The 27575-nt window shown below is 38.6% G+C and overlaps 2 protein-coding genes across 3 annotated transcripts; both read left to right on the plus strand.

Annotated features, from left to right (window-relative positions):
- The first annotated feature begins 486 nt into the window (after positions 1 to 486).
- On the plus strand, positions 487 to 8299 carry LOC113347266 (protein STICHEL-like). 2 transcript variants are annotated; one of them, XM_026590888.1, is made up of 9 exons: positions 487 to 907; positions 2169 to 2382; positions 2717 to 4945; positions 5030 to 5249; positions 5554 to 6096; positions 6374 to 6688; positions 6811 to 7168; positions 7790 to 7868; positions 8000 to 8299. In XM_026590888.1, the coding sequence occupies exons 3-9, from the start codon at positions 2936 to 2938 to the stop codon at positions 8102 to 8104; spliced, it is 3630 nt and encodes a 1209-aa protein (XP_026446673.1). In that variant the 5' UTR covers positions 487 to 907; positions 2169 to 2382; positions 2717 to 2935; the 3' UTR covers positions 8105 to 8299. The 2 variants fall into 2 exon arrangements, with proteins under 2 accessions (XP_026446673.1, XP_026446672.1); XM_026590887.1 differs by lacking the exon at positions 2169 to 2382.
- A 12443-nt stretch (positions 8300 to 20742) lies between these two features.
- Positions 20743 to 23980, plus strand: LOC113350807. The gene is made up of 6 exons (XM_026594924.1): positions 20743 to 20776; positions 20905 to 20970; positions 21103 to 21181; positions 23009 to 23146; positions 23605 to 23832; positions 23933 to 23980. The coding sequence occupies exons 3-6, from the start codon at positions 21167 to 21169 to the stop codon at positions 23978 to 23980; spliced, it is 429 nt and encodes a 142-aa protein (XP_026450709.1). The 5' UTR covers positions 20743 to 20776; positions 20905 to 20970; positions 21103 to 21166.
- The last annotated feature ends 3595 nt before the right edge of the window (positions 23981 to 27575 follow it).

Below are 27575 nucleotides of genomic sequence, written 5' to 3' on the forward strand. Positions count from 1 at the left end.
GTTAAGGGAGTTCCAATGCCCTAGACATTCCAGGATAGCAGTTTCATGGTGCTTGAGCTAAAAGGAACCTAACAGGGGCACTCACAAGAGAAGATAAAGATGTCGAAAGAAGAGAAAGAAATCCACGAAGCTAACTTTTGAACAAGTGCAAAAAAACAAACAAGAATAAAAGGAATTCAAACACAAGTAGCAGAGATGGAAAGATCAAAAATGGGATAAGAAGGCTCGCAAGATATATAGATCTGTTTGAAATAAATCCGAAATGTAGAATTAACTATTATATATATCGTGTCCGACACTGTTTATTATGATCAAAATAATATCATACATTCAAAATTAACATAGGATCAGAAGAAATCTAGAGGGAGTAATTTTACATCACCAAGAAATAACATCACAAGTACAATCCACCCATTTGGACATATTTATGAACAATATATCCGGAAGTGAAAACTATTATAAACCCCCTAATCCAGAATAACGTGTCACACTAGATACCGTGATTGTCCAGGCAAAAACGGGACTCCCGGATGTCCAAATTAGAACTTTAAGCGTGCTCAAAATTGACGTCTGTTTGAATTATGAAAGACACAGATAAGGGAGTATAGAAAGAAAATAAGTGGACTTGGGACAAAAAAGAGAATCTCGGCGCGTTTGGAGGGAGTTTTTGATTTATTTTTTCTTCCCCTTCTTCTTACATCCAAAAATAAAAACCCTAGAAAAATTCATTCACCACACTCACCATCAGTCCATAACTCCATTTAATTTGTAAAAAAATACAGATCTCAAACACTTTTTTTTTCTTTCTTTCTCTTTCTTCTCTACACCTTATAGATTGGATTAGATTTTTTGAAGAATCCAAAATCTTCAATTTCATTTCACTTTGAAGCTCACTCACATTTTCCAGGTATTCCTTTCCTTGATCTGAAAATTTCAGATTTGGGTTTGATTTAATTCTGATTGAAATGCTTAAAGATCTGCAATTTCACTTAGATTAGCTCATGTCGAAGGTCAAATCTTGTTGCACTTTGTTTTCTGTATCCCTGCTTCATGTTTCCTGATTAGAATGTACTAATCTTTAGATACAGTTTATCATTAATAATTTGATGATGCCGTATTTGGGATACACTTATGTTTTATTTTGACTACCTTTTTCTTGTTTGAATTACTTACTCAGGTGTAGGCCCCTTTTCATTTCTACTGTCCTTGTATTACGTTATTAATTAGTGGAGAGTAGCAGTAATGATAGTACTGGTAATAACATTAACAACAATCTCAACTGTAGTCAATAATGAGATCAGTCATGATTCACGTTGCGATGATGTTGATAATTGAAGTACTGTGATTTAGAAAAAGAAGTCCCAGAAGGATAAATTGGATAGGAATAGGTAAAGGATGTGAAGTGTAGTTTAATCGTTAAAGTTATGATTATAGTCGTGTGCTTATTCGAGATTAAGGGTCAGTTTTGTAGAATGTTTCAAAAGAGTCGAGGAAAGAAGTTTGTTTGGAATCCGAGGAAAGAGGCTTTAGAAGGCTTAATACCGACTATAAGTCGGTAAAGCTTTAAAGAAAAAGATGATAAAGACACAAGTGCTACAAATGAAATGATGGAGTTTGGAAAGGGATTTCTATAATTGATTACTCATATTAACTTTAGGGATTATAACAGTAAGACACAGGGTGAATAAATTGTTTCAGATTCATCAGGATTTAGGTTTTCTTTTAATGGAACTAGTTCCTTGTCAAAAAAATATGATTGGATTTGTGCATGTGATATCAAAGCTACTTGAAAACACAAGGTCGGACAATATGATACCATCTCGCTCTGACAGTGTGGGATGGGATCATGTCGCTAACATGCAGATGTTATCATGCCAAATAAAAAGCATCCTTGAGACTGTATGCAAATGACTCAGCTCTTATATAGTTATAGACGAATTGGGGAATTTGATTTATTATTTATGCCTTAGGTCAATTATGATTTAACGTTTTGACCTGTGAACCCACACATAAACTGAATCCTAGGACATTTATGTTGATCTCCCCACTACTAGGACTAGAGCTTCTACAGTTCCGAACATTGAACAGTTCTGCATTATCATTTATTATTTATGTTCGAGATCATCTATCTCCTGTTCGTGTTAACATTGAGCTTCTGTATTTGCTAGGACTGAGAATTGTGGATTTCTAGCTTTTTTCACGCATGGCATGAAGGAAATCCAAAGTAAACAATAAAGGCGTTTGATTAACGTATTAAATGACTAATTAACCCTCAAAGTAAATCTTAGAGATCAATCTGGAGTTGGTAGGTCCAGCCAGTGAATGTCGGGTCTCCAAATACCGAAAAGGAAAAAGAAAACTCGCATTGCCGATCAAGCTTAGGTTTGCTTACAGCTCTGATGACTAAACTGTTTTGAACATTATCTCGACGCAGTGCAAGGAAAACAATGTCCTAGGATTCAGATATGCACTGTACCAACTTGAACTTTTGGTTTTACCACGAGATTTCTGGCCATGCCATTGTTTAAATATGTGGTTCTTGATTCACTTCAAATCAGTTGAATTGTTGACACTGGGCACATCTGAAAATGGATTTTCCGCTTAATCTTGTCATTGATAGCTGAAGTTTGAATCTCTTTTTACTTGATCCGTATGTTCTTGAATTGCTTGCCATGTAAGCATGCATCTAAATGTTTACTGTTTGGTGGTGTTGCAGAAAGAAGATCCAAAAGTTGTATATTGCATCATCAGACATGTTTGGAGTTTGAGGTTAAGACAACTGGGAAGTCGTTAGATAGTCCACAATGTGTATCTATGTTGTAAAGAAGTGAATATACATTTGGATGAAATGTTGAGCTCAAGTTAGAAAAGCTGTAAATTATCTTCTTTACATTTGCATGGAATTCTGGGTCAGTGTGGGTAATTGCAAGAGAGAATGTCAATCGCCCATGTTGATCCAAGAGAACTTCACTGGAAGAAAGAACTTACTGGTCTTCGAAAAGCTGCACGACATTTACGTGATCCAGAAACCACTTCTTCATTGAGGTCACCGTTGAATTCTAGACCAGTTACTGCTTCACCTAGTTGGAATTACGGACTACATGGAACCAGATCAAACCGTATGGGAGCACATCATGCTCTGGGGTTCACGGATCCAGAGACATGTTTGCCTACTAGAAGCGAAACAAATGAAAAAAAAGTATTCCTCTACAATTGGGGGACTCAATCGGGCAAATCAAGTGATTTAGGTATAAAATTAGATGTGGAAAAATTCGACGTAGGGTCAGTAGAGGATAGCATCAAAGATAGCATGGGAATTGCTCAAAAAGAAGATTATAGGAGTGACTTGTATACTGCTGAGCCAATGATGGCCTTCAAGGCCAGAGAGGCAAACCTTGAGAAACCTGTGAGGAGAACAGGTAAGAAGTTAAAGAAGGGCACTGTTATCTCAAAGCGTGGCACTCTTAGAAACTCAACGGCTTCAAACTTGCTAGATCTTCCATCAATCTCGTTGGGAGCAGTTACATCAGTTCAACAATCTAACAATGTGGAATACTGCAAATCCGAGGATTCACGGTCACGGGATATAACACCAAAAACTGGGTACACTTCGAGATCAACATCATCAATGCCCACTAGGGGAGAGAACTGGTCCGGAACTTCCAAACTCTTGAAAAGCATCTGGAGAGATGATTCTTCTTATCCTTACACCCCAGCATCAACCAATTCGTACAACAAGTATAGAAATCAGAATCCCAGTAATGTTGGGTCTTGGGATGGAAATACAACTTCAGCGGATGGAGATGAAATAGATCACTTGAATTTGTCAAGCCGGCAAGGATGTGGAATTTCATGCTACCGGTCGAAAAGGAAGACAAAACATGGAAGATACGGTAGCTGTTACTCCCCCTCATTTTCTGATACTCTGAGAAGAAAAGGAAGTAGCATTCTGTGTGGAACCAGAACGTTGCAGAAGAAACGTCGATCATCAGCGTCTAACAAACGAAGACTTGTTATGCCATTGTTGACAAACAGCAGTGATGGAAGAGGAGGTTCATCTTTGGATAGTGGACGAAGTGATGATGATGAGCTTTCAACAAACTTTGGGGAGCTCGATATGGAAGGTTTGAGCCGGTTGGATGGGAGAAGATGGTCCAGCTGTCGAAGCCAGGAAGGGCTAGAAATAGTACCCCTCTCGACAGGAGCCCAAGAAGGTACATCAGACCGTGTTAGGAGCTTGAGCCAAAAATATAGACCAAGGTTCTTTGATGAAATAATTGGGCAGAACATTGTGGTTCATTCACTGACTAATGCCATTTCAAGGGGAAGAATTGCTCCTGTTTATCTCTTCCAAGGTCCTCGGGGTACGGGAAAAACATCAGTGGCAAGGATATTCGCTGCTGCTTTAAGTTGTGACTCTACAGAAGAAAACAAGCCATGTGGTTTCTGTAAGGAATGCACTGATTTCATATCCGGTAAGACCATGGACTTGAGAGAAGTTGATGCCACAAATGATAAAGGAATAGATAGAGTTAGGTACTTGCTAAAGAGCTTGTCTACGGCACCCACATCTTCTTTTTCCCCCTACCATGTATTTATCATCAATGACTGCCACTTGCTACCCTCAAAAACATGGTCGTCTTTTATTAAGTTTCTTGAAGAGCCACTACCACGAGTTGTAATAATATTCATAACAACTGATATCGACAATCTGCCCCATACCGTATCATCTCGGTGCCAGAAATATCTTTTTAACAAAATCAAAGATGCAGATATTATTACCAGGTTGAAGAAGGTTGCTGCTGATGAAAACTTTGAAATTGAATCGGATGCTCTTGATTTGATCGCTATGAGTGCAGAGGGTTCACTTCGAGATGGAGAAACAATGTTGGATCAATTAAGTTTACTGGGGAAGAGGATAACTGCATCCCTAGTAAATGAACTGGCAAGTTTGCATCCAACTCATCATCTTAATTTGTTAAGCTTTTCTTTATCATATTTTTAACATTCTATAACTATCCTTCTACAGGTAGGGGTTGTTTCAGATGAAAAATTACTTGATCTTTTGGAGTTAGCCATGTCATCTGACACTGCAGAAACAGTGAAAAGAACCAGGGAATTGATGGATTCAGGGGTTGATCCAATGGCATTGACATCTCAACTAGCAGGTCTTATTATGGATATTATTGCCGGAACTTACCATCTGGTTAATTCGAAATGCAGCAGTTCATTTTTTGCTGGAAGAAGTTGTAAGTACTGCATGCTATCTAATTATACTATTGTCTCTAGTAACGATAGGATTAAAAGCAATTACCTAATGGAACAGTAATTGTAGAGTTTTTTCATTTACTGTTTTAAAAGTCTTAGCAAAGATTCGTGGTCCTTCTATGGCCAGTGATCTTTATTTTCCAAGGCCAAAATGCTTCTGATCCTGTTTTTTCACGATGCTTGTGTTCAAGATTATAATTCTGAATATATATATATATATATATCCTGATACTAGTATTCCTTATCCTTTTGAATCTTCTGGGGAACTGCGGTGGGATTCTGCAGTAACTGATGCAGAGTTGGAAAGACTAAAACAAGCTCTGAAGCTTCTTTCTGAAGCCGAGAGGCAGCTAAGGGTGTCAAGTGAACGGTCAACATGGTTTACTGCAGCTCTACTGCAACTAGGTTCTGTTACATCTTCCAATCCGACTAATTCTGGTAGCAGTAGGAAACAGAGCTCGAGGGCAACAGATGATGAGCCATCTGGATCTTCAAGAGAAGTCTCTGCTCACAAGAAAAGATCTGATGCTCTACAAAGGCGGCGGAAGTCAACTTCAACAGCCTCATCTCGTGGCCCACTAGATGGAAATTTTGATTACCACGGCGAACCACTGTTGATGGTTGATACTGTTCATTCCGCTACCAAATCCCAATCGGTGGAGGAAGGTGCATCAAATGCCACTCTAGCTGAAAATAGGGTCTGCCGGTACATACGCCCAAAAAAGTTGGACGAGATTTGGGAGATGTGCATCGACAGATGTCACTCAAATACACTAAGGCAGTTGCTACGTTTACATGCAAGGCTTGTCTCAATTGCTGAAGTTGAAGGTGAAACACTATCTTCCTTGCTAGAGCATATTTGCTTTAAATGTTCACCCATTTCTCTTTATTATCGTAATTTTAAGTAAAAACTAGATCTCGAAAAGCTTCTCAGGTGATGTTGTTCAAATTATTTTCTACGGAGCAAACTAAAAATTTATATTAGTAACTACTCTGAAATTTATGCTGTGGTGTACAAACATCAATCTATAAAACCTTTTCTAGGTTGTTGTAGTATATGTGTGTGTCACAGAATTTCTGGAGTCTAACATGTTTGAAATTGTAGGTGCTCTGGTTGCCTTCATAGGATTCAAGGATGGGGATATCAAATCCAGAGCTGAAAGATTTCAACGTAGTATCACAAATTCAATTGAAATTGTTATGAAGCACAATGTCGAGGTTAGAATGGGACTGATGGTACAGCGAGAGGCTTCTATTAACAGGGCTGAATCTCCTGCAAGTTCATCTCAGAGGGAGATGGCAGCATCTGATACAGAGAGGGAACTACGACGTGATTCCAATAATTCACCAAGTGGTCGTTCAGAGTCGGAGCGAAATTATGAACAGGTCAGAGCACCTAAGGAAAGATATTACTCCGAAGGTAAGTTTTCAGGTTCTCCGCAGCCACTTAATTTCTCGTAAACAGGGTTGATGTGTTTAGTAGAGTGACTTCAGACTTACCATTAGGTTTGACAGAATATGTGTCTGGGATGTGTGGCACAGGAGAAAAAAACGAGGAAATTCCTCTGCAAAGAATACAAGCCATTATCGACGAGCAACGATTAGAAAGCGCGTGGTTACAAACTGCAGAGAAGGGAACTCCAGGATCTTTGAGCAGGTTAAAAGCTGAAAGGAACCAAGTTATGCCCCAGGATGGAGTTTATCGTCCAAATCAGATGGCTTCTATAATTTCGACGGAGCTGTCTTCTCAGAAATGGGAGAATGAGCTTACTCATGAACTTAAATCATTGAATGTTAATGGTGGGAGGGGCCACCATGACCAGACTGGTAAAAGGGTCGAGAATTATTCCATGTCTCCAAGCTTGCTGCACAACAAAAGCTTAGCAGGCAATGAAAATCAGTGAGTTCTTTCAGTAGGATTTTTCATGAGATTGGCTTTCATCTTTGCTATGTGTTTAACAAAACCAATCGTGTCACATATGGATTAAACTTTGCCCATGTTAGGAAATTTTTGGATCATTTCACACTGCACTACTAGTCTAGGATTTAGCCTTGTATTAACTCAGAGTTGAAGTCCTAACTAGCTGCAATTTGAGGTCCATGTTTATATAATCAATATGCCTCTTTACATCTGCAAGATTAATGGTTGGCCTTAATTTTTTTTTCTTCCTAATATGGATTGTTTATAAGCTTTTGCCCAATGTTAGGAAATCTTATGATCATTTCACACTGCACTGCTGGTCTAGGATTTAGCCTTGTATTAAATCAGAGTTGAAGTCCTACTAGCTACAATTTAAGGTCCATGTTTATATAAAACGAATCAATATGGGACGATGCCCAGGAACTGTAGTTTCTTCCATATGTTTGGTTAGCCTTGGTAATCTGTATTCATTTATGTACAAAAAAGACCGAACGCGGCCGAGTTTTTAGGTATCAATCAACCTAGTTCACCACGACCGTCATTTTTTTCCCTTTTTTTGCTACTACTATATTTATTACTCGTTTGCTTTATTTTCTACAGGGGATATGAATCAGGGACAGCTCCTACTTGTAATGGACTTCTTTGTTGGAAAAAGACTAAGCCTTACAACAAAGGGAAGGTAAGCTTTTGAAGTGTATATAAGTTTTTCTGATTTTGAAGTTTCAGTTTTTAGTACTTTTCTTTCTTTCTTTCTTTCTTTTAAAAGATCAGCATTAGATGATCGTCCATCCTATTCTTGAAATGTAACAGGTTAAACAAGGAACCCCGGTTCGATCACACAAAAATAAGCAATTTTTGTTGTTTGGGAATTGCATGAAGCCTAAGAAGACTGAACGAAGTAGATTTAGTAAATGAAAAGCATGAATTCTGCTTCGGATATGCTCTGCTTGTTCCCCATGTATTACAATTTCCGGCTGTATCTTTCATAATTTAAGTACATGTAATTGAAACAACAGAAAAGGTATCTCTGACCATCTTATTTACAGTATTAAATTATTTATTCTCTCTTTATTGTCAGAATAAAAAGGTGACAACATCTTTTTACCAAAATAAATTTCTTAAAAAGCTGAGTCCAATTCACCATTCCATAATAGTAAGTCACTTCTATACATTTTAAGAATGGTCGGCGGAATGCTTTTGAAACCAATGAACTTCGGAGGCTGCTCCAGAATATTTTCCGGTTAGGACTTGAGTTCAACTTATAAATGATGCTATGCGCCTAGCTTAGCGTTTGACTTGAGCTCTGTTAGTCTGTTTGTAATAAAGGTTGACAACCCTGGCTAACCGAGGTTTCAGAGATGCATGTACTCTTTCTTTAGAGCAAGTCAGATATCAGTGGAGTGTAAGAAAAAAATGAAAAACAAGACAAAGGAGCTTTCACCAGCATCATGTGCCTTTTTTTTTTTTTTTGAAACTAAAATATTAATTGAAGATCAAATAGTGTTTACATTGTGTGCATCCTCGTGAAGTTGATAAATAATTTCATCTGGAGGAGCTAAAAACCAAACACCGCTAATAAATTGAGTTCTAGCTAATTTAGAAAGAGAGTCTGCTACTTTATTTTCCTCTTTGGGCACATAGGAACACTGCCAAGAGGAATGAATACTTAATAAGTTCTTAATATCTAAAAATTAAGTTGTGTAATCTCCAATCGATGTTAAGTGAATCTCCCAAGACTGCATCCACTACAAGCTTTGCATCCAGCTCAAAAATGATTTTCTCCAGGTTCTTTTCTAATGCCCATTGCATTGCCTCCCATAAAGCTTTACTCTCCGCTTGCTCTGGACTATTTGCAGTAGTTAGATAGATGCACTTTGATCCGTGATGCGCACCTGCAAAATCTCGACAGATTAGGCCAATGCCTCCAGAATTATTTCCTGCAATAAATGAGCCATCAAAATTAATTTTAAAATAACCAGAGCAAGGTGGTTGCTAGTGAAGGCTAATCCTATTTTGAGGGACAAGGAGTCTATGGTTTGTAACTGGTTTATGATCAAATACTGCAAATTCTCTTCTGCATCTCCGTATGATGCTTTCAAGAATTAAAGTGACTCATTTGAAGACCTTATCACATCTAGCATTCCAAATACACCAAGCTATAATTCCTATCTTGCAAATTTCATCTTTCTGAATCTGCCTGTCTATGAACTTATCAAACTGTCCACAAATCCAGTCTGCTAGCATACTACCCTGCACAATGTGCAATCCCAGAACTGCAAACCAAAGTGCCTAAGATAAAGAACAATCAAGAATAATATGAGTTGCAGTTTCAAGTTCATGAGAACAAAGGGGACAGCTGAAATTATAATCCTGAATAACTCCAATCAGTGTATCTCTTGTTGGAAGAATCTTCTTGACACATTTCCACATGAATTGCTTGGTTCTTGGAAGAATAGGTAATCTCCATAATTTCTTAAAAATTCCCTGTATTCTTGTGCTTACTGAGTAATCTCCATTTCTTTCTTTAAGCATTCTATTATAAGCTGACTTGACTGAAAATTTACCACTTTTTTCAAGAGTCCATACCAACTTATCTTCCTGAGAACTACGAATAGAGATATTCAGAATTAGGGCAGCAATTTGTGGATCAAAAAGAGATAGGATTAGACCTGAATTCCAACCATCATTATGTGCAGAGAATAATTGATGAATATAAGTATAATCTTGAGAATGGAAAGCACCATCTTTAAGCTTTGGAAGGAGATCCAATTCAGGAATCCATCTATGATGCCATATCATGATCTTTTATCCATTGCCTACACATCAACAACTATGTGTTTTGATGAAAGGAAGTTCATAGCTAATACTCTTCCAAAACCAGGTTGAGTTTTCATTATCCGTAACATTGAAGATATTACCATCTTGAAAATATTTGGCTTGTAGAGAAGCAAAACATATAGAAGTAGTGTCAGAACATAATTTCCAAGCAGATTTTGCAAGGAGAGCTCTGTTGAATAACTGTAAATCTCTGGAAACCAAGCCCTCATTCTTCTTTTGGATTATTAACACTTCTCCATCTTATGTAGTGTTTACATATCTTAGTCTTCTTGTTTCTCCAAAAATTTTGCTGGATTGAGTTTAGTTGATCAATTGTGTTGTATGGTAGCTTAAAACTTGTCATATGGTGAACTAGGACAGCATTAGTTACATTTTTGATCATAACTCCTCTACCAGCTTCAGACATATTTGAACCATTCCATCTTGAGAGTCTGTTTTCCATCTTAGTAATGAGGCTTGAGAAAGGGATCTTCTTGTTTCTACCAACAAAGAAAGGGAGCCCTAAATATTTTTCTTCTTTAATGTTTAATTGAGTAACCCACTGATGAGATGACAAGAGTGTGGACTCATGTTGTTACTGAAATAAACTTCTGATTTATGAAAATTAATGAGTTGTCCTGAGCAAGCACTAAAGTCTTGAATCAACTGAAGAAGCTTGTTAGTATTTATCTGATTTGCTTTACAAAAAAGTAGGCAGTCATCTGCAAACAACAAGTGGTTAATTTTTAGAGCATTTCTTGAAATCTTCATACCTGTTAACAAATTCATATTCTCACAATGATTCATTTGTGTAGAAAATGCTTTCATTGCAAGAATAAATATATAAGGAGATTTTTGTATAGGTACAACAATTTGTCAATCAGATGAGAGGGTTTTGGATAGATTGGTGATAATTCACCTCCTGAATCGAAACTCAGGACAATTCTGTGCTAAGAAGCGCAGCCAAGAAGTTAAAACTTCATTAAAGTTCAGATATATAAGATTCGTATTCTTACAGGGTCTTTAAATGCCAATCACATTCCCTATCTAAGACTCAATGGATACAACACACGTGCCGACATCCGATACATCCAATCAATACAGATTAAGGAACACAACGGAATTACTAACAGCAGACCCTAGTGTGATTACTTTACTAGTGAGCAATAATATCTAACTGTCACACTATGACATTGCCCTCTCCTGAAAAATATCCTTGTCCTCAAGGATGAACTTAGGGTAGTGAGTTCTGACATTCGAAATATCCTCCTGTTGATGGTGGTTTTTAGCTTAGGGTTAAAATCGTAAAACCTTACATCTGACATGACGTCACTATGACCACTAGCACATTTATTGAATCAATCAACATGCCTACGTAAGAATTACCAGGGTACCTTTTTTTTATACATGTGTCATGTTCCACGGCAGAACCCTTAGTATTGACCGACATCATCTTCGTACATACCAAACCCTCATTCTCACGCCACCGTGCCAATGGCAAACCATGCCAGCCACGTCTCCGCGCCAAGGCATGCCGACCATGCCAGCTGCACCACCGTGCCAATGGAAAACCATGCCAGCTACGTCTCCGCGCCAAGGCATGCCGACCATGCCAGCCGCATCACCGTGCCAATGGAAAACTATGCCAGTCACGTCTCCGCGCCAAGGAATGCCAACCATGCCAGCCGCACCACCGTGCCAATGGAAAACCATGCCAGCCACCTCTCCGTGCCAAGGCATGCCAACAATGCCAACCTTACCACCGTGCCAATGGAAAACCATGCCAGCCACGTCTCCGCGCCATGGCATGCCAACCATGCCAGCCGCGCCACCGTGCCAATGGAAAACCATGCCAGCCTCGTCTCCGCACCAATGCATGCCAACCATGCCAGCCGCTCCACCGTGCCAATGGCAAACCATGCCATCCATGTCTCCACGCCAAGGCATGCCAGCCGCGCCACCGCGCCAATGGCATGCCATGCCAGGCACGTCTCCGCGCCAAGGCGTGCCAACCGCGCCACTGTGCCAATGGAAAACCATGTCAGCCACGTCTCTGCGCCAAGGCATGCCAACCATGCCAACCGCGCCACCGTGCCAACGGAAAACCATGTCAGCCACGTCTCCACGCCAAGGCGTGCCTAAACCATGCCGGCCTTTCCCTCACGGCTGCCAAAACGAAGGGTTGCAACAATCAACGACCACCCTTCCATCTGAGATGCAAATCTTAGCCGTTCAAGGTCGCTAGGTAACACGTGGTAGCCTTTGGCCTAAATTTTGGCCGCGCCCAAACTATTCCAAAACCCTAGTTTCTGGACGCGCCTAAACTATGCCAAAATCCTAGCTTTGCCACGCCTAAACCATGCCATACCGGCCTTTCCTTCACGACTGCCAAAACGAAGGGTTGCAACAATCAAAGGCCAAACTTCCATCTGAGATGCAAATCTTAGCCGTCCAAGGTCGTCAGGTAACGCGTGGTAGCCTTTGGCCCAAATTTTGGCCGCGCCCAAACTATGCCAAAACCCCAGTTTCTGGCTGCGCCTAAACCATGCCAAAATCCTAGCATGGCCACGCCTAAACCATGCCTTATCGGCCTTTCCTTCACGGCTGCCAAAACGAAGGGTTGCAACAATCAGCGACCACCCTTCCATCTGAGATGCAAATCTTAGCCGTCCAAGGTCGCCAGCTAATGCGTGGTAGCCTTTGGCCCAAATTTTGTCTGCACCCAAACTATGCCAAAACCCTAGTTTTTGGTCGCACCTATACTATGCCGAAATCCTAGATTGTCCATGCATAAACCACACCAACCATGCCACATGTGTCAATGGCATGCCGTGCAACCTTTCCGCGCCAAGGCATGCCAACCATGCCGCATGTTCCAATGGCATGCCACGCCACATCTCCGCTCCCAAAGCATACCAACCATGCCAGCGCTCCACATGTGCCAATGGCATGCCGTGCCAGCCATATCTCCGCGCCAAGGCATGCCAACCATGCTAGCCGCACCACTGTGCCAAAACCATGCCAGCCTTTCCTCCACGCCGTTGGATGCCAAAACGAATGGTTGCGACAATCAACGACCACCCTTCCATTTAAGATGCAGATCTTAGCCGTCTAAGGTCACCAGCTAATGAGGGGTAACCTTTGGCTCATTGCCAAGCCCTAATTTTGGCTGCGCCCAAACCATGCCAAAACCCTAGTTCTTGGCCGCGCCTAAACTATGCCAAAATCCAAGCTTGGCCACGCCTAACCATGTCAAAGACATGCCGGCCATGCTTTCATGTCGTTGGCTACCAAACGAAGGGTTGCAATAATCAACGGCTAGCCTTCCTATCAAGATGTAAATCTCGACCGCCGAGAGTCACCACCGAGCCGGCAAGTATCCCAAGCTCAACTTGCCAAACAGCAGCAACCTGCTACATGTTTTCCACGAAAACACTCGAGACATCAACACATGTCACAAACTGGGGGATGCTCATTAGGGTATTGGTTTGGCAGTTTACATCGTGTGGCGTACACTAGTCCCGTTACAAGACAGTGTCATAAGAATGGGGCGGTTAGTAAATACCGGGAGTAATGGTGAAACGCTTTCGTTCATTATGGAACATCAATTCCAGGCGTTACCGGTTACCACCTTCTCCCATTTACTCATCTGTTTCCATTTCTTACGAGATCAGAGTATGTTTCACTTCGACTTGTATAAATAGGTCTTACCTATTATCACCGAACAATAAGTTTTCGGTCAGGAACATACAACACTCAGAAATCACTTGTTAGCTTTCCCATCTGTTAGCTTTCACTTTCTGATACAAGTCAAACAACTACTCTTCCAGAACCGACTATTCTGGTCTCAACACTCTCTTCGCTTCCCTCCCCAAAACCAACCCTTCTCCTCCTCTTTGTGACCTAAGCAAGTCTGGAACGACCATTTCTTGGTTTAGGACGGATTTGTACAGATTGATCTCTCGAATCTAAAGTACTCCCTTGTAGTACATTGTTTAGGGTTTAGACTCGTTTCTCACCCACTCACGCGAAATTACCGAAATCAGCAGAAATTGTTTTCACCCTCAAACACCTCCCAAGTAGCGTTTTCTGGGGATGAATTTGTCCATTGAATGAGCACTTGTCGAATCAGCTGTTTCCTCCTCAACATAGTGCGGCTGCGCAAGACTTGCTGAGGAACCATTATGATTGCACCTTCATGATATACAATTGGTAGGGTGATTGAGGGAGTGTGCTTGAGGCCAATATGTTGCTTCAGCTGAGAAACATGGAACACAGGGTGAATGCGCGCATGAGAAGGAAGCTCCAATTTGTAAGCCACTGGTCCAATTTTCTGCAACACTTTGAATGGTCCATAGAACTTGGAGGAGAGTTTAAAGTTTTTTTCGCAATGCAAGAGAGGCTTGCCTGTAAGGTTGAAGTTTTAAGTATACCATATCTCCCACTTCAAAAGATCTATCCTTCCTGGATTGGTCAGCATAAAGCTTCATTCTCTCTTGAGCTTTATGAATGGATTCCTTGAGGATATCAAGACAAGATTCTCTCTCCTTAAGGTAAACTTCAACTGCCTCCACTGAAGTAGTGATCTGAGAAGGAAAAGCTAAGTGAGGAGGTACATACCCATAAAGTGCCTGGAATGGAGAAATCTTCAAGCTGGTATGAAAGCTGGTGTTGTACCACCATTCAGCTAGAGCTAGCTACTCACTCCATTTGCTAGGCTTGTGACCTGTGAGGCACTTTAAGTAATTTTCTAAGCAACCATTCACCCTCTCAGTTTGGCCATCTGTCTGAGGGTGATAAGTTTTGCTTAAGTTAAGGCTTGTCCCTAATGCCTTGAATAGATCTTGCCAAAAATGGCTAGTGAAAACCTTGTCTCTGTCAGATACAATAGAGGCGGCTAGCCCATGTAACTTGAATACTTGAGTGAGAAAATCCTTTACCACAGTGGAAGCTGTGTATGGATGCTGAAGAGCCACAAAATGTGCATATTTGGTCAACCTATCTACAATCACCATGATGACACTCTTCTTGTTCCTGAGAGGAAGACCATCTATGAAGTTCATAGTTATATGCTGCCAAGCTTGCTCAGGAATGGGAAGAGGTTGTAGTAACCCAGCAGAGTTAGTAAGGTCACTTTTGTTCCTTTGACAAACTTCACATTGAGAAACAAAAAGCACAATATCTCTATGCATACCCCTCCAATAGAAATGATTTCTAGATCTAACAGAAGTAGCTTGAACACCTGAATAGCCACCAATTTCAGATACATGAAGTGAAGTAAGTAGGTTATGTATGATGTTGCCTCCCATCCCAATGTAGAGTTTATCTTTGTATCTCAGAAAACCATCCTTATAAGTGAAGCGGGGAACACCACTAGGATTAAGAAGGAGTTGAGAGATGAGTTGTTGTGCTGTATCATCATCAATATAGCTGGTAGTAACTTCCTGAACCCATGCAGGTGTAGAGAGAGTCAATGAATGATAGGTAGCAGATTCAGTAGGCCTTCTTGATAGAGCATCAGCTACAACATTTTTAGCTCCCTTTTTGTATTCAATGTTGTAATCAAAACCCAAGAGCTTGATCATCCATCTTTGCTGCAAGGGAGTAGTGATCTTTTGCTCAAGGAAATAATTCAAGCTTTGATGATATGTTCTGATGATGAATTTGGTGCCTTGTAAGTACTGTCTCCATCTTTGCACAACTAGTACAATAGCAAGAAATTCCTTCTCATAAGTAGAAAGAGCTTGAGCTCTTGGACCCAAAGGTTTGCTGAAAAAAGCAATTGGTCTGCCCTCTTGGAGTAGTACTGCACCTAAACATGTGTCACTTGCATCACTTTCGACAATAAAAGGCTTATTGAAGTCTGGAAAGACCAAAATTGGAGTAGTTGACATTGCCTGTTTGAGCTTTTCAAATGCAGTGGTGGCAGCTGGACTCCACATGAAAGAGATCTTCTTGAGTAGAGACGTTAATGGTTTACTAATCAAGCTATGCCCTTGAAAAAATTTCCTATAGTAACCAGTAAGTCCCAAAAATCCTCTCAACTCCTTGATGGTTCTTGGTATAGGACAATTCTGCATACATGCAATTTTAGATGGGTCAGCACACACACCATTAGCTGAGATTATATGACCAAGATACTCCAAAGAAGGTTGGCCAAAGAAGCACTTGGACATCTTAGCAAAAAGTTGATGTTGTCTTAGGAGGGAAAAAAAATCTTCAAATGTTCCAAATGCTCCTCCATACATGAGCTGTAAATAAGGATATCATCAAAGAAAACAAGAACAAACTTCTTTAAGTAAGGCTGAAAAATTTCATTCATTAAACCCTGGAAGGTAGCAGGTGCATTTGTCAAGACAAAGGGCATGACCTTGAACTCATAGTGCCCTTGATGAGTTCTAAAAGCTGTCTTGAATATGTCCAAATCATGGACTCTAATCTGAAAATAGCCAGCTCTAAGATTAATCTTAGTGAAGATAATTGCACCCTTCAGCTCATCCAATAATTCTCCCACAATTGGAATGGGAAATTTATCTTTAATAGTGATGTTGTTGAGTTTTCTGTAATCAACACAGAATCTCCAAGAATTATCTTTCTTTTTAACCAATAGAATTGGGGAAGCAAATGGACTGTGGCTAGGTTGAATTATACCAGACTGAAGCATTTCCTGTACAAGTTTCTCAACTGTAGCTTTTTGAATATATGGGCACTTATAAGCTCTTTGGTTAACTGGTGTGGATAGTGGTTGCAATGGGATTTTGTGATCCAAACTTCTCTTAGGTGGAAGTTTGGTGGGTTCCTGAAATATGTCATTGAATTCTTGTAATAATGGTGAAATAGCTGCAGGAGGTGTAGGAGTTGCAGTAGTGGCAGAGATGGAGAATAAATGACCTATCACCATATGAGTAGTTTTGGAAATGAACTTTTTGACAGTTGAGCCACTCATCATAAGTAATGAATTGTTTGGAGGAGATCCCTGCAATGTAATTTTCTTGTTATAGTGCTTGAAGGAAATACTCAACTTAGAGAAGTTAAATAGTACATCACCCGATTTCCTGAGCCAATCAGCTCCAAGCACCATGTCACAGCCTCCTAAAGGTAAAATCCTCAAATCTTCAGTAAATCTATGGCTCTTCATACTCCATTTCAGTCGAAGACATATACCAGTACTTACAGTTTTGTCACCATTTTCCACAGTCACCATCATAGGAGAAGTTTGACTGACAATACAATGAATATTAGCAGCCAATGAACTGTCTATAAAGCTAGTTGTGCTACCTGAATCAATTAATATGGACACCTTGAGCTTGTGGATAATGCCAGGAATCCTTATTGTGTCTCCTGTAACAGTACCTGTTAGAGCATGTAAAGAAATCTCCATATCAGAATGTACTGGAGATTCCACAGCTTCTTCAAAAAAATATTCTTCTTCTTCAGTTTCCTGTGAGTCATAAGGTTCCATTTGTAACATGAATATCTTTTGTTTTCCTTTGCAAAGGTGGCCTGGCTTGTACACAGCATCACAATTATAGCAAAGGCCTTGGTCCCTTCTCTTTTGCATCTCTTCTGGGGTTAGTCTTTTAATTGTGGGGCTTGTAGTGGTAGGCTTGTACTGAGGCGTGAAAAAAGATTTTGGTGTTTGACGTGTGGATTTTAGGGAAGTCAAAATGGGTTTAGGTGGGAAGGAGGGTGATGAGTATTGTCTGTTAGAAGAATAAGAGGCATTGAGAGACCTATTGAATTGCCTTGTAGTTGTAGCTGCTAAATTGACATTCTGCTCCTGTAGCCTAGCTAGTGAAAAAGCCTCAGTAAGTGTGGCAGGATGAAACATGGACATAGACTTACCAATTTCCTTCTTAAGACCACTCAGGAAACTCATAACAAAATAATCCTCAGTAAGAGTTGGGTTCATGTTCAGCATTAAGGCTTTTAAAGATTCATATGCTTCATAATATTCATCCACAGTAGAGAGTTGAACTAATTTATTGAAGCTACCCACAATATTTTCTTCAATTGGATTTTCGAATCTAGCAATTAAATGAGTAGCTAGATCTGGCCATGTAATACGATTTCTATTAACTTGAAAATTTAAAAACCATTTTTCAGCTTTACCCTCTAAGTAAATAGCAGAAATATTTACCTTCAGATGGTCTTCAATTCCATTGAGCTTGAAATATCTTTCACTTTTTTGAATCCATCCCCTTGGATTATCACCATCAAATCGTGGAAAATCTAGTTTAGGAACCTTGTATTGAGGAGCATTGTATGATGGAGGTGTGAAGGAATGAGTCTCGTTAGCTCCTGAATTAGATCCAGCATCTTCTCAGGTTGTTGTTGAGATTTCTTTAGGAACTTGAGGAGAGTGTCGAACTGTTTGGTTAGTTTATCAACTGAACCACGAATGTCAGATACTTCAGTAGTAAGCTTGTCATAACATCCTTTGAGCTTATCAACATCTGATTCAAATTCTTTCAAAGTCATGATGATTTTTTTTTTGAGGGTTGATTGAGTGAAATGGAACGGCTCTGATGCCAAATGTTGTATAGATACAACAATTTTTCAATCAGATGAGGGGTTTTTGGATAGATTGGTGATAATTCACTTTCTGAATAGAAACTCAGGCCAATTCTTTGCTAAGAAACGCAGCCAAGAAGTTAAAACTTCATTAAAGTTCAGATAGATAAGATTGGTATTCTTACAGGATCTTTAAATACCAATCACCGTCCCTAGCTAAGACTCAATGGATGCAACACACGTGTCGACATCCGATACATCCAATCAATACAGATTAAGTCACACAACGGAATTACTAACAACAGACCCTAGTGTGATTACTTTACTAGTGAGCAATAATATCTAACTGTCACACGTGACAGAGATAAGAGATCTCCTTGTATAATTCCTCTTGTTGGTTTGAAATCCTTAGTGGGAGAACCATTAACCATAGTTTCCACCTGAGTAGTACTGATGCACTGCATGATTAGATGACAGAATTTCTCACAAAAACCAAAAATTTTAAGCACATCTATGAGAAAAGACCATTCAAGTCTGTCAAATGCCTTTGACATATCCATTTTAAGTGCTAGATGACATGTTCTTCCTTTTTTTCTCTTCATTTCCTTCACAAGCTCTTGAACTAGACAAACATTTTCAGAAATAAGTCGACCAGACACATATGCAGATTGCATTGGAGAAATTATTTTTCCCATGTGTTTCTTAAGTATTAGAGCAATTATCTTAGAAATAAGTTTGTATAGTGTATTCCAAAGAGCAATGAGCCTGAAGTCTTCTGGCTTGTGAGCTGATGTAGTCTTAGGAATTAAGGTACTTCTGGTGTTGTTAAGTTTTTTTTATAAGGAATCCATATCTGAAGAAAGATTGTACTGATTTGCGTATATCATCTTGGACTAGCTGCCACTGAGATTGATAGAACCCTGGTGGAAAACCATCTGGTCTTGGGGAGGTCCATGGATCCATTAACTTTAGAGCTTGATGAATTTCATGGGGAGAAGGAATGGAGATTAAAGCTACATTGTCTTCATCTGAAATACAAGAAGGAACATATTGCAGAAAATTTCCACTGTCAGCTGGATTTGAAGTTGTACTTATTCTCTTGAAGTGAGAGACTATGAGATCTTCTATAGTATTTTTATCTTGACACCATGACCCATCTGGAGCTTGCAAGGAGTCTATCCTGTTCCTGACCCTTCTTTGATTTGCTCTAATATGAAATTTTTTGGAGTTCTTATCCATACCATTGTAATAATGATCTTTTGACTTCTGCCTATAAGATGAAGCTTGTATTTCATTTAAAGAATCAATTTCCTTCTCAAGATTCAAAAACCTTCAGTATTATTACCTTGTATATCTTCATACTGAAATTGAGCTAATTTTTATTGAAGAGCTGTAATTCTGCCTTGAATATTCTCATAGATGTTTTTACTCCATTCGATTAAATGTCTAGTATTAGACAATTTATCATTCATAATAAAAGCAGAGGATCCTGAAGCATTAGATACCCAAACATTCTTGATTTCATTCAAACAAGTGTCAATTTGGAACCAGTGTTCAAAGAATTTCCAAGTTCTGCTAGAGCCTGAAAAGTTAATATACAATGACAACATGATAGGGGCATGATCCGAACCTTTTATTACAACTTCACCATGTCATGCGATTACTCAGCTCACTTTCATGCAATATTCTCCGGCACAATTTGGATATTCCTATTTGATGTTCGTTTCCACTGTGATAATCGAGTCGGGTTTATTGGGTGATCCGACCGAGACCACTTTTCATTTGGGAAAATTAGGATCAGACCCAACCCATGGATAACCCATAATATGAGGCCCCTAGATAAAAGAGTTTCATTAGTAGGCCCTGAATTAAAAAATAAATTTAATAAAAGCGAAAAGACTAAATTAGCCTCAAGTATATAAGAGGCGTCACCTACCTTTCTCTCGTTCAGACGCCATTATTTCATTTCCAAGGAGAGAGAAAACAAATCTCACTCACCTGAAACAGAAAGAAATCTAGAAAAAAACCCAAAAAATCAAGAAATCTTCCTGAAATCTGTTCCAAAACAAAGATCGAGATCAAAAACTATTCATCATTTGCTAACCCCTAAATCAGAGAAACAGATCGAAAAAGTTTCAGATTCAAAAACCAAAAAAAATCAAAAGAAACAGTTTCAGATTCAGTTTCAGATTCAAACCCTAAATCGCTGTTGTTACTGATTCCTGTTGATGAAATACTCCGACGATTAATCACTAGGTAAGTTTTGATTTGAAGCTGTTAGTTTTGATTCCTGTTGTTACTGATTCGTGGGTCGAAAATTTCTGAACTAGGGTTTGTAATAAGATTACAACAAACATAACTCATTCTGACTGATAATTTTACAGATCGGAGAAGGAGAACAATCGTTTGTGCATAAAATCCATGAAATAACTGATTAAATAGAAACAAAGGTAAGTCATGGATGTGATATAACTGATTGATTTAGTGGATTTCATTTCTGAGATGTTACTGTTTGAAAACCCTAGAAACTCTAAGTTGAATTGCAATCAACTAACTTGATTTTATTACTACATCAACTGCAGATTCAGAATCAAATTTCTTTTGGAATAAAAATGGTGAAAGGAAAAATGAATCCCCCTAGAAAAGATGATACAATTACAGGTACTAAGTTGTGAAAACTATTGTTGTCATGGTCTCATGTTTATTTCTCATATAATGCTTGTGAATATGTAATTACACAGACAAGGACATGTGTAACTATAAGTTACACACTCAAAATGTAACCACTGACTGTGTTGTGGTTTGTATATTGATTGTGTAACTTATAGTTACACATACCAAGTGAGCCTGTCACCACTGACTTGCCTAGGGATGTGTAACTAGTAGTTGCACATAAAAAATTGGTTGTGTTTAGGATGTGTAACTTGTAGTTACACAGAAAATTGGTTGTGTAAATTAAAGTTACTCATTAATATGCATGTGTAAGTTAAAGTTACACCTTGTAGAATGTCTAGGATTGAGTGTGTAACTTGTAGTTAAAATCTACTAACTGAAGAAATTTAAAAGTTTCTAATGTAAGTGATGCTTTTGAATGTATAACTACGCAAACAAGGGCCTGTGTAACTTTAAGTTACACATTCAAAATCTCACCACTATGTTGTGGTTTGTATATTGAGTGTGTAACTTGTAGTTACACATACAAATGAGCCTTGCAGAAGTGGTTGTGTAACTTGTAGTTACACATCTTAACTGTGAGTTACACATTCAAGATGTTACCAATGACTTGCAAAGTGGCTGTGTAACTATAAGATACACATTGAAAATCTAATCACTGACTTGCCAATTGACTGTGTAACCTTAAGTTACACATGCATAATAACATAACTGATTTGGCAATTGCCTAGATAACTAAAAGTTACACATGCAAAAATATAACCTATGACTGTATTGTGTTTGTAAATTATAGTTGGACATAAAAAAATGACCCCTTTAAACCTTCATATGCATGTAAGTTAAGGTTACACAACACATAATAGAATGATTCAGTTTGTGTACTTGGAAAATGCACATAGTTTGTAACATGATTTTCATTTTGTAGTTAAAAACGAGTGTATTTGATAAGTACACAACATACTGACTCATGCTATTTTTGTGTACAGGAAACCTAAGGCAGTCGTTGAATGCAGTAAAGGATTTAGTAAAGGTGATAAAGCCTATAGGACTGACTGATAGGGCTCGTAGATATCTTAGGAGAGCTGCTTACGGAGAACTCGTAATGATGTATTACGATGACTATGATACAACTGTACCAACTACAACAAGACAGATAACTACCAACAAACACGGCGTCTTGAAGCTCTTGAACTGCTTTGACATGGATTGTGAGACACCATGTTCATTCAAGTTTGCTGATGATAAGATTATAGAGTCTACACCGGCAAAGCTGGCTGGTATATTTTGCATGCAGAGGATTGGAAGCAGAAAGGGTCAGAAGCTGTTAAAGTACTATTGTCCTAGTGATTTGACTGACAATGTTTTATACAACAAATACTTCACCGATATCAAATCTACAAAGCATCAGGCGACGGTGACTAAGACAAACATTTTAGAGAAGATAAAACAACTTATGGAAAAAAGGAGAAAAAGTGGGAAAAGAAAGAAAGTTGATGAAAAGGATCTAGTTTGCCTTATAGGTCTTTATCTTTGCTGTGTATTGTTTTTTGGCGACAAAAATGCCAATGGAGTGAACGCGAAATATCTTAGTATCGTTGAAACTTATGATACGGTGCTCAAGGTGTCGTGGCCTGATTTAATACACGAGCACTTGTTTGAAGAGATTCATACTAATCTTAGTTGTTTGTCAAATGTGAAGGCTTGTGTGCAATACCTACTGGTAAAAAGCTTGTGTGTAATTTCTATTCCAGCAGTTTTAGTGTTACGTGATGGATATTTTTGTTCAATCGACTAATTAAAATTTATATGTTGCAGTTATTGTTTGCTGAACACACGCCAGCAGGATTAATCCCGAAAGTTGAGAACCACGAGGAAGATATCCCGAGGGTTGGGAGATGGGATATATACCAGATTTCTGATTACATTTGGAAAACAGACATGACACAGTTTTCGGTAAGTGTTATATGTCAGTTGGTTTAGGTTTTGTAAATTTATGGTAATGTAATTTAGATAAAACTTTGATGTAATCAAAATTGTCATGTGTAGCTATAAGTTACACATTTAAATGTGCTTGTGTAATTTATACTTACACATGCAAAAGATAACACAAGTGAATGCAACTATAGGTTATGTAACATATATATCCTGTTTGTATATATATCCTGTGCTTATGTAACTATAGGTTACACATTTTATATGTATATCCACTTTACATTAGATATATGTGTAACCTTTAGTTACACATATCCACTTTACATTAGATATATCTAATGTGCTTATGTAACTATAGGTTACACATATAAAATGTGCTTATGTAACTTTAAGTTACACATACAACCGAAAAATGTATATTTAGAATGTTCAACTGTTTTTTGCAATCTCTTTTTAACCTCTCCATCTGTTAATTGCAGCCAACTCCTAGCTTTGTGGCTGAGTTTTCACAGCTTGAGAAGCAGCTGGGTATATCAACCGTGGTACCCAGCAAGGACGACCTGCAAAGTTGGCTGAAAGCGCAAACTATTGAGAATAGCCATCTAAAAGAGCAACTGCAAGAAAAGCAAGCAATGCTTAAAGCAGTGTATGCAATTGCAAGAGAAGGGATATCAGAAGGGGACCTTTCAGGAACAGCGGAATTCAAGGTTCACAAATTTAGTTGCCAAATTATGCAAGCAATGGGTATTGATCCTTACAAAGTGACCCAGGAAGAGTTTATGCAACATGAAGATGATGTACATGGAGGTACTGAGCATGGAGCTACTGAGCATGAAAAAGAAGAGTTACAATTAGTTGAGACAGAGCAACAAGGAGATGGAAGTACTGAGCAAGAGAAAGAGAAAGATGACGCGGAAACTTCCTTCAATGAAGAATGTAAGTAGTTGTTCATTTTTAATATGCTTCTTTAACTTGATAGAGGTACCCAATTAGTTGACACTAAGGTCTTTGAACCTTTTTAATTTCATATTTTACTTGTTCATTTTTAACTTGCTTGTTTAACTTGATTAGACTTAATAAATGTTGAGTAAACTGATCATATGGATGTGTAATCCCTAGTTACACATGCCACATGCATGTGTAACTTCTGGTTACACTAGTTAGATGCATGTGTAACTCCATGTTACACTAGGTATCCATGCCATATTCATGTGTAACATGAAGTTACACATATTAGTTATCCAAGCCAGTCGATTACACATGATATATTCTTCTTGAAATTTTATTAAAAAAATTTAACATCATCATCATCATCCTAATTCTCGTTTCAATTCTTGTGCAGTTCCATGTATGAGCCTTGCAGCTGGAAATACGCCAACAATTCTGCAAGCTCAAACTGCTGCAGAGGGGCACAAAAGACCACTCAGGACATATAGTTCGAGTATGAAGAGTGTGACAACTTGCAAGACTCCACCAAAGAAAAGGCCTGTCGCAAAGCAAAAGCCCACTCCTACAAATAATGTTGATGAGGAGCAGAAGAAAGATGTTGAAGAGACACCTGTTACGGATGAGGCACAAAAGAAAGCTGCAGATGGTGGAGTTGTGGATGGGCCAGGTGATGATGTAGCTGCAAAAGCCGTAGGTGATGATGTTACTGCAAAAGTCAATGAGGATACACCTGCAACTGTTGGTGACGGTTTGGTTATGACTGCTCCAACTCAGCCAACTCCTGGAACTTTTGATGACAGTTCTGCTTCAACACAGTTTGAGGACTCCATGGTGATAACTGCTACAACACCGCAAACACAGCCTGACAATGCTCAGACCTACAGGTTGGTGCAACTAGGAGCTAACCCTGATGATATGACGAATGTTGAAGTGAGTTAAATGATAGATGAGATCGTCAGCAACATTAACAAAACTGAACATGGACCCGCAGTGACGGAGAATGCAGAACCTACCTCAACTGGTAACCACTCTTCCGTTCTATGTTTTGTTTGTAATGGAAGTGTAACTTCAAGTTACACATTGTAAAAGGCATGTGTAGCTTGAGGTTACATACAGTGTGTTTTGTTTGTAATGGAAGTGTAACTTCAAGTTACACATTGTAAAAGGCATGTGTAGCTTGAGGTTACATACAGTACATTATTATTTTGGCTTGTGTAACTTTAAGTTACATACATGTGCTAATTTTACTGAGATTCTGCCTATATTTGTTTGCGCAGCTACAACGCAGGAAAACGTTTTTAGCCTTGGATTAGAAAAAACTCCAAAACCTGCAGGAGAGTTACTGAAGGAAGCTGCGAATACAATAAGAGAAAGGCAACCATCATTAATACAACAACGTGTGCTGAGGAATAGAAAAATCCCAACACAAGATCTGAAACAATATCAAAGAAATTCAAAGAGGATTAAGAAGACAGCTAATGAAGAAGAAATGGCCGCAGTTCCAGAAGTAGAAGAAGATAGAATGGCTGAGGTTGCTGAAGAAGATGATGGAACAATGAGAAACGATGTGAAAGGTTCAGAAGTTATCGAAAGGCTGGAAGGCGAGAAAAAGAATAAAGTTCTTGAATATTTCAATACTCATCCGAAAACGTAAGTAGCTTGACTCCAAGTAGGCTTGATTCTGTTATTGATTGTTGTATTTTACTACTTGATTCTGTTATCTTGATTGATAATAGTTTACTTCTTTGTAATGCAGAGACATTACTTGGATGGAACGCAAAGAAGATGGTAGCGAGCTGTTTGATATATCTGGAGAACTAATGATACAGCTTACAAAGAAAGAATCCTTCTTGGAGTCAGAATTCATCGACTTCTACATTAGCAGATTGAGGACGAAGATGAACTCTAACAGCAAGTATGACAAGGCGATATTCCTGTCGCCAAAAGCATACGTAAGTACTTCGATATATTTAAAATCTTATTGCATTTATAATGTGTAGTATATGTTGTAAGATTATGATAACATACTCAAGATTTTTTTCCAGTGTAAAACCCAAGGCCCTATGTGTAACTTCTGTTTACATAATCACTTGTTCATTTGTAACTTTTGATTAAAAATGTGAGTTTGACATTCCAAATGGTTTTTGCAGATCTCTTACTTGAAGGATTACGAAGAATTCAAGAAATTTTGGATTCCGAAGCTTGCGAAGGAGTATGTCAAGTACAAGAACGATGCAGTCAGACTTTTCGCCCCAATGTGCAACAACAACACACTACACACTGCTGGAGTATGACTTGAGGAGCTCTAATCCTTGGTCCTACATGAACTCGTCAAACGTTAAGGAACTCAAGGGTGAACACCTTCTTCAAGCCAAGAAATATGCATTTGCAATTACTACAGAACTGAGACTCCGCTGTCCTTTTGCTCTTGGGATGAATGAAAATGCCAAGAATCTCAATGCGCCCCCACAAGGTACAATTCCTGACTGTCTTCCATGTGTATGCAATTACATGAAGATCAGGATGAAGAATAAACCACTTGACAAAAAATTAACCTCAACTATGATGCTATGGTGGACTGACAAGCTGAACCGCATGAGAGGAAGCATGCTATACAAGATTCTTTCGGATCCATCTAGAGATGTGTAAAGCAGTCATTAGGATTAGAAAAAATTCTATACTCGCAAATATGTTGTTAGCCACAAACAGATGTTAGACTTGGAAAATATGTTGTTAGAAACTTTTAAATTTCGTCAGTTAGTAGATTTTAGCAGTTCTTAGTTTTGCAAAATATTTTTGGGTTGAAATTCTTTGAATTAAAAACTTTTATCTTGTTAGAACTACTACTGCTGTGTGTACAGGTTTCAGAAAGTATGCAACAGGTTAAGTAACTACACATCTTAATTTGATGCAGAAAGTGTAACCTGAGTTTACATATACATTTATCATGTGTAAGCTAATGTTACACATCCATATATTTGAGTGTAAACTGAAGTTACACAAGCCATTGATCGGATTCCCAATAAATCAAAATAAAGTTACACCAGCATTTATCATGTGTAAGCTAATGTTACACATGCATCACAGCAGTGTAACTTCCGGTTACACATCCATATATTTGAGTGTAAACAAAAGTTACAGAAAGCATTTGACCACTGATCAGACGTATACAATAAATCAAAAATAGAATAAAACGCATTTCAACTGTGAACTGACAAAATATAAAATCTGAATGAATCATCCTTACACATAATCAACGTTGAAGAAAAATAAAAACGTTTGGTCCATGAAAACCAACATGAAGAAAACTAAAAAAACAAATAATCAAAGATAAATAACAATCAAATCATTAGTTGCAGAAATGAATTTTGTTAGGCTCAAGCTAGTGGGGTGTGAACTTCCGAGGATTCCTGCAACCTGCCTTGTTGTGACCTGTTTCCTTGCAGTTGCTGCAATGAACTTTCCTCTTCACCTTCTTCTCGTGTTTACTTATAATCCTTTT

This window comes from Papaver somniferum, chromosome 2, assembly GCF_003573695.1.
Source record: "Papaver somniferum cultivar HN1 chromosome 2, ASM357369v1, whole genome shotgun sequence".
NCBI lineage: Eukaryota > Viridiplantae > Streptophyta > Magnoliopsida > Ranunculales > Papaveraceae > Papaver > Papaver somniferum.

What these genes read in the sequence shown, in the direction of transcription:
- LOC113347266 (XM_026590888.1), top strand. Translation starts at nt 2,936, where the DNA reads ATGTCAATCGCCCATGTTGATCCAAGAGAACTTCACTGGAAGAAAGAA. An exon ending in CATCCCTAGTAAATGAACTG is followed by an intron (nt 4,946 to 5,029) that starts GCAAGTTTGCAT and finishes ATCCTTCTACAG; the next exon opens with GTAGGGGTTGTTTCAGATGA. An exon ending in AGCCTTACAACAAAGGGAAG is followed by an intron (nt 7,869 to 7,999) that starts GTAAGCTTTTGA and finishes GAAATGTAACAG; the next exon opens with GTTAAACAAGGAACCCCGGT.
- LOC113350807 (XM_026594924.1), top strand. An exon ending in CAGACATGACACAGTTTTCG is followed by an intron (nt 23,147 to 23,604) that starts GTAAGTGTTATA and finishes TGTTAATTGCAG; the next exon opens with CCAACTCCTAGCTTTGTGGC. An exon ending in CAGGAACAGCGGAATTCAAG is followed by an intron (nt 23,833 to 23,932) that starts GTTCACAAATTT and finishes ATGTACATGGAG; the next exon opens with GTACTGAGCATGGAGCTACT.